This window comes from Synchiropus splendidus, chromosome 4 (assembly GCF_027744825.2).
Source record: "Synchiropus splendidus isolate RoL2022-P1 chromosome 4, RoL_Sspl_1.0, whole genome shotgun sequence".
In the NCBI taxonomy this organism is placed as follows: Eukaryota; Metazoa; Chordata; class Actinopteri; order Syngnathiformes; family Callionymidae; genus Synchiropus; species Synchiropus splendidus.
Window position 1 is genome coordinate 30,592,815 of NC_071337.1, and position 12,013 is coordinate 30,604,827.

The window sequence follows — 12,013 nt, forward strand, 5'->3', positions numbered from 1 at the left end:
AATGGCATCTCACCTGGGCTCCGAAGGCTCGAAACGATGGTCCGAAGGACATCTCCTTCCTGTTTTTACATGCTCAAGCGTTTGTGTGCTTTTTTAAGCAACACTTTTTTTCTGTTTTCTAAAAGCTACAGACATGAAAAATTTTGAAATGAATTAGTGATGGCAGTGCCACAAACAAGACAATGCAGGATGACCCTGACTGGCAGAGTACATCACTGCTTCTATACATGTCTCAGACAAACCCCTGTCTACGAGCCCTGTTTGTAATTGTACACATTTATTTTAACCTATTTTGTAGTCGTTGATGCAGTCGCTCAGAAAACACCGGATTAAACTTTCTGAGCTCAAAGAATTGATACCAAAAGCAGTTGAGTTATTCTGTCATCATGGACAAAATGACCAGTGATAAAAGTGAGTTGAGTTTCAGCATGTAGAAAATTGTTTTTCACTGTGCAAATGTAAAATCACTTGTAGAATGTGATGATGAAGCTTAGAAGTATTGAGGTCTTGAGATATTTCCATTTATTGAATGTATAACATTAATGCAACTTCTCGGGCCTACCAACCCTGTAATGTTAAGTATGAGGTAAACATGGGAAAAGGTGGTTTAAAGGTTTCTGATTTATGTTTCTGGTGTACTGCCTCTGGCTTATTTTGGGGAAAAATCTGCCAAATATCATGACAGTCTTCAGTTTGTCTGAGAGTGAGTTTTGATTAAAAATACATATCGAGGATTTCTTACTATCCGTTTTCTTTTGTTTGCATCCATATAGGAAAATGAATGTATGCGAATCAAGATTCTGGGGGACTGCTACTACTGTGTGTCTGGCCTGCCCCAGTCTCTGCCTCAGCATGCGAGGAACTGCGTGAAGATGGGCCTGGACATGTGTGAGGCCATCAAGTAAAACACCAAATCTGTCTCTCTTTTGCTCCTTCACACTCATGGAAACACATGGCCTCAACAAACACGCAGCGCAGACTAAAATGCCAGGTTTCCCAGTTTGATCAACTCAGTAAATACAATATGAAACAATAAGATAAGCCTCCTGGCTCCTAATCTGTTTGTGTGCTGCCATCTGCTTTGTGACAAACGTGCCGTGAATCAACACAGTTATTAGTTTAGCCCCCCTCACAAAATTCAGTCTAAATGACATGCTTGTTTGTTCCAGTATGCAGATTCGTCTCTGTCTTGTTCTTAGGAAGGTGCGGGATGCCACTGGAGTGGATATCAACATGCGTGTGGGCGTCCATTCTGGGAATGTCCTGTGTGGTGTTATTGGGCTCCGTAAATGGCAGTATGATGTCTGGTCACATGATGTAACACTAGCCAATCATATGGAGGCAGGAGGGGTTCCAGGGTAAGAGTTCATGTCATCGTTAGAGTTATTCTTCTTGTTATTAGTCTCAAGAAGTCGCAGACAGACACTATGCAATTGTGCTGTTCAACTGTGTGATGACTATTCAACCAGTCCCTCAATGAAATGGTGATGGCGTGATCACAACTGCTAACACAACTAAAATCGATTCTTAAATGTCCAAATTCAGATTATTTACAGTAAATATATAATAGACAAAACTTAAAGCAGAATTTTCCAGTGCCACGTGTCATCATTTGGATCCTATATGTGGTGGATGTAAACAAACATGGCCGACACGAGGTCCATCTCCCGCAACGCCATTTCTGACACTCTGCATCCCGACCCTGTGGAACATACCAGCAGCTGTATCAATAAGCAACTCTGGTCAGAGGCACACAAACATTCCCCACCTCAGAATCCACTCATCCAAACCTCTGTCTGTCTCTCCACCCTTATGAGGAGCTCCGTAACAACAGCCCACACTACACACTGTCTGCCCGGAAACTACTCATGGAACATCATAACAAAAGAGCTTATTTTATCATGTTTTTTTTAGCATGTGCATTTATTGAATTATTTGTTGAGTGCGTGTGCTGTTTGCACTCCTTGCTTTTTGCAAAAGCATATTTTGTTAAAATCACTGCAGCCTGCCATTGTTTTAAGGCTAAAAACTGACACTAGTTTTTTGTAAGGATAAGCCCTTTTTTCACCTTTCCCGTCGTGCTGTTCCAGAACTGTTATTTTTGGCTGAATAGAAAATTGGAATTTTTACATTCCGACCTGAAAGGGGTCCACTTTGTTAGATTCACAAGTACTGTTTAAAAGGAGGCAGATTAATTGAGATTTTCAATGATACAATGAAATTGAAAAGTAATTATAAAAAGATGTGTAGTCCCCGTTGGCTGTTGTTAGCTGGAATAACACTTGACGGTGGATGAATTGACCGCTGCTAGTGTATTGACTATGTCGGCTGCTAATGGATTTTCTCCTCCGCAGCTGAGTGAGAACCCAAAAATATGAGATGTACAGCCAAAGAATGAATTTTGAATGTTGAATTTTTCCATTTCGTTGTGTTGTTTATTTTCACTTCCACAGACGAGTCCATATTTCATCAGTGACACTAGAACACCTGAAAGGCTCATACAAGGTGGAGCCTGGAGAAGGACAGAGTCGAGACTCTTACCTGAGGGAGCATGGTGTGGTGACATACCTGGTCATCAACCCCAAGGTCAGTCACTTCAGCGCACTCACACACTCATACACAATTGCACTCACACACACTGGGCCAATATCTCATAGACAGGGACAATTTTCAGTGATATGTGTGACTTAAAATGATGTTGCCTTCAGCTTTTTTCATTCAGTGTTCCACTAGTTGATAGTTCAGTTCGACATTGCCCAAAGTTGCTTTAATTTAACCTGCTGGGGTTTTTTTCGAGTCAATGGTTTCTGTGAAACTTCTAGCCCATGATTAAGGGTGTTCTCCATTGATTTGTGCTACCTTTGCTGTTGGTGTAGTCAACCATCACCTATTTATTATATATTTAGTCAAATTGTCGGACAAGAAATAAGACGTTAAATAATAAAGTGAAGACCCTATCTTTTCACATGACCTAATTTTTATTGTTTTTGTTTTAGTAATTGTAATTAAAACGTTAAACATCCTCACCTGTCATTTCTCTGCATGAGTGATAAATCAAAACTTGACTTTTGTGACTAACTGTAGTGAACAGCAACTGAATGGTCAAAGCCGTTGCAGAGAATGGGGCCAAATGCCAAAAAATAAAATCAAATAATTTCACATGTAAATAAGTAAGAATCAAAGCTGCTCCATTAATGAGGAATTAAATGGATATCGTCAGTGTGAGAAAAATCTAGATGGCCTTGATCCGTATAGTGAAATGAATAGAAGTGACTGCTGAATGAACTTTAAGAGATAAAGTCAGTCCATCTGTCTTATCCTCTGTTCTGGATCCAACAATTTGGGTAGGATCTTCTTAACTGACCTGATAAGAGTTGGCACATCTTCACCAAAACAAAAGAAGAGAGAACACTTGATTTTGTTCTGGTCTGTTTGAGTAGTGGTCACAAATGCTCTGGGTCAATTCCGAACACTGCAACAGAAGCTTATGTTTAGACTTTGTTGTTCATAAATGCCTTGGTTTGACTACGATAATAGCAACTATGTCATAAACAGCAACTCTCCTCAGATGGACTGGTACAATATTGTTGACACACATTTCCAAATTAAAACTTGTATTTCTTTTTCTGTTCTGGAATGATCACAAGGGTTTTCTTCCCAACTGCAGCAGAGCTAGACGCTCTTTGGCCAATAAATAATGTACTGTATATCTTTGACAATTGTTCTCCATCTTCTGTTGATAGTGTTTGAAATGTATTTTTAAAATAGCAAGTCCTATAGACTTACCACTTGCATGTTACTTGACATTATGGTTGCAACAGATCAAAAAACTCACGGTTCAGATCAGATCATTGTCTGGACTCACATCGGATCACCAAGAAAAATATTGAACAACAAGGAGATAAAGACAAAACAAATATAACTTTTTTTTGCAGAAACATTTTTGCCCATTAAATAGAACTTGTTTAAATGATATGACAACAAATTGAAGCGTGAAATTTGATCTTCCACACAGTCTCAGCAGCTTTCGGTAGCAGTGAGATTTGGCCATGCGTCTGTTATGGGCACATCATCTTGCACACTGCTGTGATGTCGTGAGCTGTCATACTTCCATGGCTTTTCGTTTCTTTGGAAGTCTGTTGTTCCTTTGTTGTTTTCCATCTTGGCTCCTGTAACTGACTCTCTGAGGTGGTGATGGGCAGATTAGATGAGGCATCATGGAAATCATGTGAGGTTTCAACAAATTAGCTGTTGAAGTCCAAACATTTTACAGTGTGCCATCTGGTGGCCTCTAAAAATCAGGATGCTAGTCTAAGTTGCCAATGTTACCTCAGAACGCTGTATACATTTCTTTATGGTGCCCTGCTCCGGTGAATGACACTATTCAAGCATGTGTATATTGGATGGTGCAGTGTGTGTTTCTGAGTTTGTAGTTGAGTTTTTAATCTCATTCTAATGGTTTGTTCAGCCACACCATCACCACACAAAGAGCCTATTCTAGGAAAATAAAACCCACAACGACATAAAAAAGCTGAAATCATTGTTAAACAACCTCTCGTGAAGCTAGTTCATACCAAATCTCACCTGCTGTTATTCAGCAAGTAATCATATTGCACCTGGGTTCAGGAGTGCCCTCTGCAGGGAAATAATCCTCTAGTAAATTGCTATGATGGTCTTTGAGAAGCCCCCACTACAGCAAGGAAAAGGTCAGGAGTCTCGCGTTCCTAAGAAACAATGAATAATGCATGGCTCCCTGGGATCACAGGATACTTCATCACTTATTCTTTTACGGATTGTTTGAGACCTATTTTGCTTAGGGTCTCACTGGAGCTACTGTAATATCCATCTGGCAGTGTATTGCCAATGCCGGCGTCCCCTGGCCCTTTATTTGGGAGGTTTACAGCTGGCTGACAATGGCCCTCCAGCAGCTTTCACTGGCCCTGCAGCCTCTTGCTTCCACCAACACTGCAGTCATGCATTCTATCTACTCTATTTTTCTTCCTGCCAATAGGATCCTATCAGACCGTGGATTGCCATCTATGATCGTCCCAGCTCATGGACTGTTTCGTGTCCACTTATTCTAACTTTATTCTTTTATTATTAACTAAATTATAACTATGCAGAATGGTTCTGTCGATCATGCCTGTCTAGGAAACAATGCTCCTTGAGGATCAGGCCAATTCCTGGCACGGATTAGAAATTAGATTCTACTAGATGAAATTAAATTCGACATCTTGGCATGATTTGTGTTTGCACCAAACCAAGTCATTCAGCAGTTTGTCTTGTCTGAAACTTCAACGTAATATTCAGTTGATGGCTTTCTTCTGTGTGAACAACTCCTTCACTCAGCTGCCGTGGTGATGCAGTTCAATCATGCCGTGTCTCCTCTGATGTGCCCCGGGGCTCAAGTCTTGATCTGCATCACTTTAGCATTGTTATGGACTGTCACCTGTTCTGTGTCGTATACACGTACATGAATGCCCCTTGAACATGTCAACACTCCCTAAATTCTTCGTATCGCAGTGCCATAAAGTTTATCACTGGCTGTAGAGCCCTCAACCACCACTGCACCTTCAATGGTCGGGTGTAGTTGTCTGCCTTGGATCCCTTCAGAGAGCCACGGTTGACTTTTTTTATGTCACATAGCAGACGGCATTTGTGGTTTACATTCAAAAGACTCACATCAGAACTTCTCTTTTAAGTACTCTGGCCAAGCTGCCTGGAACACATCGAAATGGAAGTAACTCATCACCCTCGATAAATTCAACAACCTTCTGAGAGACTTAAAGCTGAAAAGTATTTTGCTTGTTCTCGTGTCATAGTCGCCATTGAGTCTCTATTCCTTAATCTTCTCTCTTGGCGTGAGTTAATTTTATCTCACTGGAACCGACTTAGTATGATAAAAAAAATAAAAAAAATAATTTGTTCTGCAATGTCTTCACTTGATTACTATCTGAATTGAAACTTTTATTCTTCTCCCTGTTATCACTGTATCACTGAGTACTGTTATAACATCTGTAACTGTTACTACTAATGTAACTGCTCCGCCTGCTGTCTACTGCTTCGACTGATAGCATTATTAAAAGTTCCACTCTGCTGCTGTCTATACTTTATTATTGTGTGAACAATGCTACTGATCACAGGAGCTCGTACAGCTGTAGAATTGATACAGCTGTAAGAGAAACTGCATGGTTTTCATTCATGTGTCTTATTAACCTTTATTTTCCTTCCAAAGACTGAACGCCACAGCCCGCTGCTGGGTTTGCGCTCTCGTCCTTCGATCGATGCTGGAAAGATGAGGGCGTCGGTTAGGATGACGCGCTACTTGGAGTCCTGGGGGGCTGCAAAACCCTTTGCTAACTTGCACCAGAGAGACAGCATGACTACAGAAAATGGCAAGATCAACACCAAAGTGAGAAGATTGTCTCTCAGGTTTGGTTGTCTGTGCTGTGCATTGAATCATTGTACTTAAATTATGTATTCATTTCTTCATCAGGACGTTCCAATGGGACAGTATCAATTCCAACGACGAGAAAGGTTTTGACATTGACACATTTTCTATTTGGTCTGGACGTGTGATGAAATGTAATGTAGTTGTGTCTCTCCCTTCAACGAAAGGTCCAAGTCACAGAGGAGAAGATTTGAGGAGGAACTTAATGAGCGAATGATTCGCACCATTGACGGCATCAACTCTCAGAAGTAAGAACCAGGGAAAGGCTGGGTTGTTGCGGAGCGCAACAATATTGTAGTACAATATAAGTGGTTTTAGAATAGTCAACATATTAATGTAGAAAACCATTTGAAGAAACCATTTACCGCTCACAAGACAGTGAACATAACAAACGTTAACATCAACGCCGCTCTTCATATTATTCTGTGAGCTTTAGCGTCTTTTATTTGCTCAATTCATGCAGTCTCAATTGTCATTCCTTTATGTCCATGTTTCTGTTTTACATAACGGTTCTGATTTCAGGAATGCACTGGCTCGTTTGGTTTTGTTTCACTCTGACTCACTTGTCTTCAGGCAGTGGCTGAAGTCCGAGGACATCCAGAGGATCTCATTGTTCTTTCACAACAAAGCCCTGGAGAAAGAGGTAGGTGAAAGCTCAATGAATGGGGGTGTTAGGGCAGATGATATGGACGTAGTGCCGCTTTCTGCCAGTCTTCTCCCTGTTCTACAAGGACTGCATCTTGATAAAAATATATGGTCTGATGAAAGATTCACTTTTTACCAAGTCTCTGCATTGAAGGTGCTGTGTATCAAAAATGATGCTTCATTTACATGGATTCTAAAATCCGATACTTTTTTTACTAAGGAAACAGCTAAAGATCACAATCTGACTTTTTAAGAGTAAGTGCTGGTGGCTGTTTCTCTAAAAAAACAAGTGGACATCACTGTTTTCTACCTTCAGGTTTAAAACATGTAATGCTGTGCATAAATGAAATAAGGTCACAAGAAGTTAATGATTTTCATTGATTTTAAAGAAGATGCATCCATCGCCTGATTTGTTTCAGCTAATATGTAAAATCTAATGCCATGACACCATTGTATTAACTCGTCACCCCAGCTTTAGCATAAGCCTCAGAGTAAAATGAAAACACCTTCTTTATCTTGTTGTGAAAATGAAAATAATTTATTCAAACCATATTTATAGCCTTAAGTGATGTGTAGGCTAATTAGAGAGAAGGTAATGTACCCTAACAATATTAGTTTTGTTTTGAGTCATCAGTCCCACCATGCTTTTTTTCACACTGACACTATTAGCTAAGACAGTGATAAAGAAAAGAAAAAAGAAAGTAATATTGAGCAACTTACAATCAACATTATTTAACTTTATTAACAGTGTTTTTGTCTGTAACTGAAAAGACTTAAATTGCATCAATTTGACTGAAAGAAAAAAGTAATGAGTGGATGTGCAATTACACTTCATTCTAGTAAGGCAAAAAAAGCATGTTCCGAGGTCACATGTACCCCCCACTGGCTTCGCTCCACGCTCCACTATTTGAGAAGGACTGAGTTAAGGTGACGTTTCAGCTTGCTCATACATTAGATACTGTGACTCTCAGATGAAGGGTTAACATTCATGGTTCCCTTTAACTAAAAAGTCACTGAGACAGTGAGACTGCTCATTTTCATATCAATAGATGTTCCTACAGAATATTTTTCGGTTGGCCCTTGTATGTAAATGTTGATTATAATATCTGCTACACACACTGACATAAAGGATTTAGATGTGATGTGATATGTGATGCTTTTATTTTTCTTCTTTGTCTTCACTACAGTACAGATCCACAACACTTCCTGCCTTCAAGTACTACATCACATGTGCCTGCTTGATCTTCTGCTGTATATTCATTGTGCAAGTCCTTGTTTTGCCCAAGTAAGTTGTCTACATATCATGTGTTGACACTATGGGACCCCTCTTACATAAGGTGTCCTGCAGCGGTGGCAGAACAGCTGGATATATGGGAATTCTTGCTGTCTAGTTTTTTGTTTTTATTCTAGTGACTCATTATTATTATTCGTCTAACAGATCTGTTTCTTCTACGGCAGTAGGTATTTTTCATGCTATAGAATTGCATGGCTAGAAAGAGACCAAAATACAAACTGTAACTCGACAAAAATAGCCTTGGAAGACTGACTAAAATAATTTGACGGGGCCATTAGATATATAATTGTTCCTGTATTCTGCAATTGTTTCTATTGAGTTGCTCTACATTCTGAACTAACATATTTATTGATTTAGTCCTTTGCGAATCCTAAATTATTAGGATTAGTAGTCATTTCAATGATTTTTGTTTTGCATTGAAAGCTGTTCTCATATTATTTTAAAAAAATTTGAACCATGGGAAGTCCAGGTGATACGCAGCTGAAAACTGAACTTTGAGATCTTAAATGTAATTAAAATACCCATAATATAACAACAGGAATCCAGTTTAATGACATGAAAAACAGTTTGACAAGAAGTGGTGTGATACAAAACAAGCCAGTCGCAGTCGTGCGTGGCACAGGTCAGGTGGCCTTTTCCTGGGACATTGGACTCTATTAATTCCACGCTGACCTTGCAGTGTTCTTCCATCATGCTCTGGATAAACAAGCTCTTCTGCTGTGAGTCAGAGCTTTACACGCGGCGACATAGAACTGCCACAATCTGTGACCACATTTAGTGTGAGTCAGGGGTAATTCACTGCTTTGGAGAGCCAGGCGTTAACACTTCACTGTGCTGCACTAGACCTTTTGACCGCAAGCAGTTTGGTACAGCAACAACACATCCAACACTCCTATATTGACCACAGGGGCCCACAACACTTCTCTGATCCATGACTGCTCACCATCACACAGCAATGGCCTCTTCATCAAGTTAGTGGACAACACCGCTGTGGTGGTGACATCAACAATGAGTCTATCTGCAGGGAGGCTACTGCTCACACGGTACAGCAACAACACCCTCATCCTGAACATGGAGACGCCATAGGATTTCATCAACTCCGGGAGAGCCAACGTCCTGCTTATTTCTCTGACAGGGAAACTTCCTTGGCTGCCTGCAAATCACCCAGCCAAACCCCGCCCTGCTCTATTTTTCAGTTCTACTCTAATCTTTTTGTTTTATTTTATTTATACTTTGGTTTAGAGGGAAACACAATAATGTTGCTGTTACATGTGGTTGATATTGTCCTGTTCTACTTTATATTGAGGACAAGATGTCTTCACTCTTGAATCTTGAAACTCCAGCACCTCCATCGCCATTGACTTTTACATCTTGCGCCATTGACTTTTACATCTTGCATGTTCTGGTCTAATTTATCTTTGCTCCAACTCTTAGTCGATTGCACACAATGAGACATGACGTCATCCATGACGTCAGTGCTTCATCTTAACATGGTCCACAGAGTGCTACTCTGCAGTAAATTGAGATTAATAGTTCTGGAATATAAACTGTGGGGAGGACGGGCATACTTCAGAAATCGCACTTCCATTTATCTCCCTGGATGACACGCTGACACATGAAAATCTATGTGTTTGCAGAACTGCTGTTCTGGGAATTTCATTTGGCTTTGCATTCTTATTGCTGGCTCTGATCCTCATCCTTTGTTTCGCTGGCCACATTCTGGTGAGTTTGCCTACAGACTGAAACTCGTGAAATGACCAAATTTTTTTTGCTTGTTATATGATTCCTTTGTCATATTTCGACACCACAGCTGGGTCACAGTAGAATATTGTTAGAATTAAAACCATCTTGCACTACTAAATATAAAAAATGTTTTGCTTTGGATTCCTACTCGGTTACTATACTTACTATATATATATATATATATATATATATATATATATATATATATATATATATACACTGTTATCAGTTCAGCCAACAGCTCATTGGTTAGCTATTTGTGCTTGTTGGTTTGATGGTTGGAAGAAAGACCTTCATCCGCTGCGGTCCTTTGAGGATAGGTTTGAGACCCCTGCTGTGCAGTGATGAATGCTGACCAGTGGCCCTTCATTTCTTTGGATATAGCTGTCAGCTACCTGGATACTGTTCTGGCTTTGTGGTCAGAGTCTCAGAAGAACATTGTTTTTGTGTGGAGTGGAATATATGGAAAACACTGTCTGTGCGTTGCAGGGATGTAGGCAGCCGTTACAGCAAAATTCACCTTCACTTTGATGGGATGTTAACACACTGTTCTGCCTTCTGTGTTTCAGCAGGGAAGAAAAGGGTCATTCTGCACATTCACCTGCTTTCCTGCCTCCTCCCACATCATCATCACCAATAACCCCTGGCTGCGTTTGGTCCTGACAATGACCACCACTGCTCTAATATTGGTGATGGCTGTTTTCAATATGGTAAGAAGATGGTCCATTGTGAGTTGTTCAAAAATTGGAGAACGGTATCTCAGTCTGATCGAGTCACTGGTGTTAAGGGGGCCATGGTGTGTGTGAGTGTGCCTCGTTATCGCTGTGTCGACATAATGGCAACATCGGATATTTTTGTGCATAGGTTAGATGCTGTGCATATCTGTGATTGCAGGATGTCTGTGACCGACAATTCTTTGGTTCATAAATGACTTTTCATGAGGGTTTTTATGAAACTGAGATGCTCATCCAAAGATATTATTGAATTTATTGTATTTGTCCTGTGTATTGCTTAATTTGTACAATAATGCAACTGACACCACTGCAGTGGCAACATTTCACAAGACTGCCAAGGCTCATGGAGCTGCATCAATGGTGCCAGATGTCCACAAAAATGCACCCCAGATTGGTCAAACCTAGTGGTTACCCTGAATGGTTAATTGACAAACCGTAAAACTCAAGTGTTCAGGATCTAAGTCTGGACTAAGCCAAAAGACATGAATCAGCTTGGAAAGAGGCTGATGGTATCACAGTCAGGAGACATAGAATTATAGGTCAAGCCATAGTGTAATATGCCAGGTGTAATAACTTGCACTGGTAACACCACGCCTTGCTCAGATGGGCGACCCATGTGCTCGCCTCAAGTCATGGTCCCCACGTCTTTAGCTAGAAACACTCCCAACACTCCCAGAACGTGCTCAGGTAGGGGCATGTTCTTTTCAGATAAAATGTACCCCTCCTGAGGTGAGATCTTCGACAACCGTGTGCAGCATGGCCAACAGCTGCCTCTTCAGTGTGATTAGAATCAGCTGTTCCATATCACACCTCTCTCTCTGCTATCAGTTCTTTGTGGAGGATCCAGGGGGATCAATGGATGCCACCCTGACAACCTCATCACCACTCAATGAAACCAATGACACAGTGTGGGACCACCAGAATGGAAGCCCAGGAGAAAGAAGGTTTTACCTCCCAGTAAGTGTCTTTTTTTGGAGAGTGAAAGCACTGTATTTTCAAGCTACTTGGAATCTACAAGTCACGTTTTTGCAGACATGGTAATGAAGATTATGGTATGATAACAGTGAACCTAACAGCAGTAGTGTGCTGGGGGAGCAGCTTGAAGAAGAAGGATGCTGCACGCCTGGACAAACTGGTGAGGAAGGC

The 12,013-nt window shown here is 40.7% G+C and overlaps 1 protein-coding gene across 4 annotated transcripts in view; it reads left to right on the forward strand.

Annotated features, from left to right (window-relative positions):
* Positions 1-12,013, forward strand: part of adcy2b (adenylate cyclase 2b (brain)) — a 42,057-nt gene that overhangs the window by 17,944 nt on the left and 12,100 nt on the right. Inside the window, exons 7-17 of one of the 4 annotated variants that reach the window (XM_053862698.1) lie at positions 774-901; positions 1,200-1,358; positions 2,454-2,586; positions 6,236-6,412; positions 6,497-6,537; positions 6,595-6,699; positions 7,025-7,094; positions 8,284-8,381; positions 10,028-10,112; positions 10,703-10,843; positions 11,696-11,824. In XM_053862698.1, coding sequence (XP_053718673.1) covers positions 774-901; positions 1,200-1,358; positions 2,454-2,586; positions 6,236-6,412; positions 6,497-6,537; positions 6,595-6,699; positions 7,025-7,094; positions 8,284-8,381; positions 10,028-10,112; positions 10,703-10,843; positions 11,696-11,824 — 1,266 coding nt within the window. The remainder of the gene's footprint in view (positions 1-773; positions 902-1,199; positions 1,359-2,453; positions 2,587-6,235; positions 6,413-6,496; positions 6,538-6,594; positions 6,700-7,024; positions 7,095-8,283; positions 8,382-10,027; positions 10,113-10,702; positions 10,844-11,695; positions 11,825-12,013) is intronic. The other 3 variants (XM_053862699.1, XM_053862701.1, XM_053862700.1) reach the window with 3 other exon arrangements.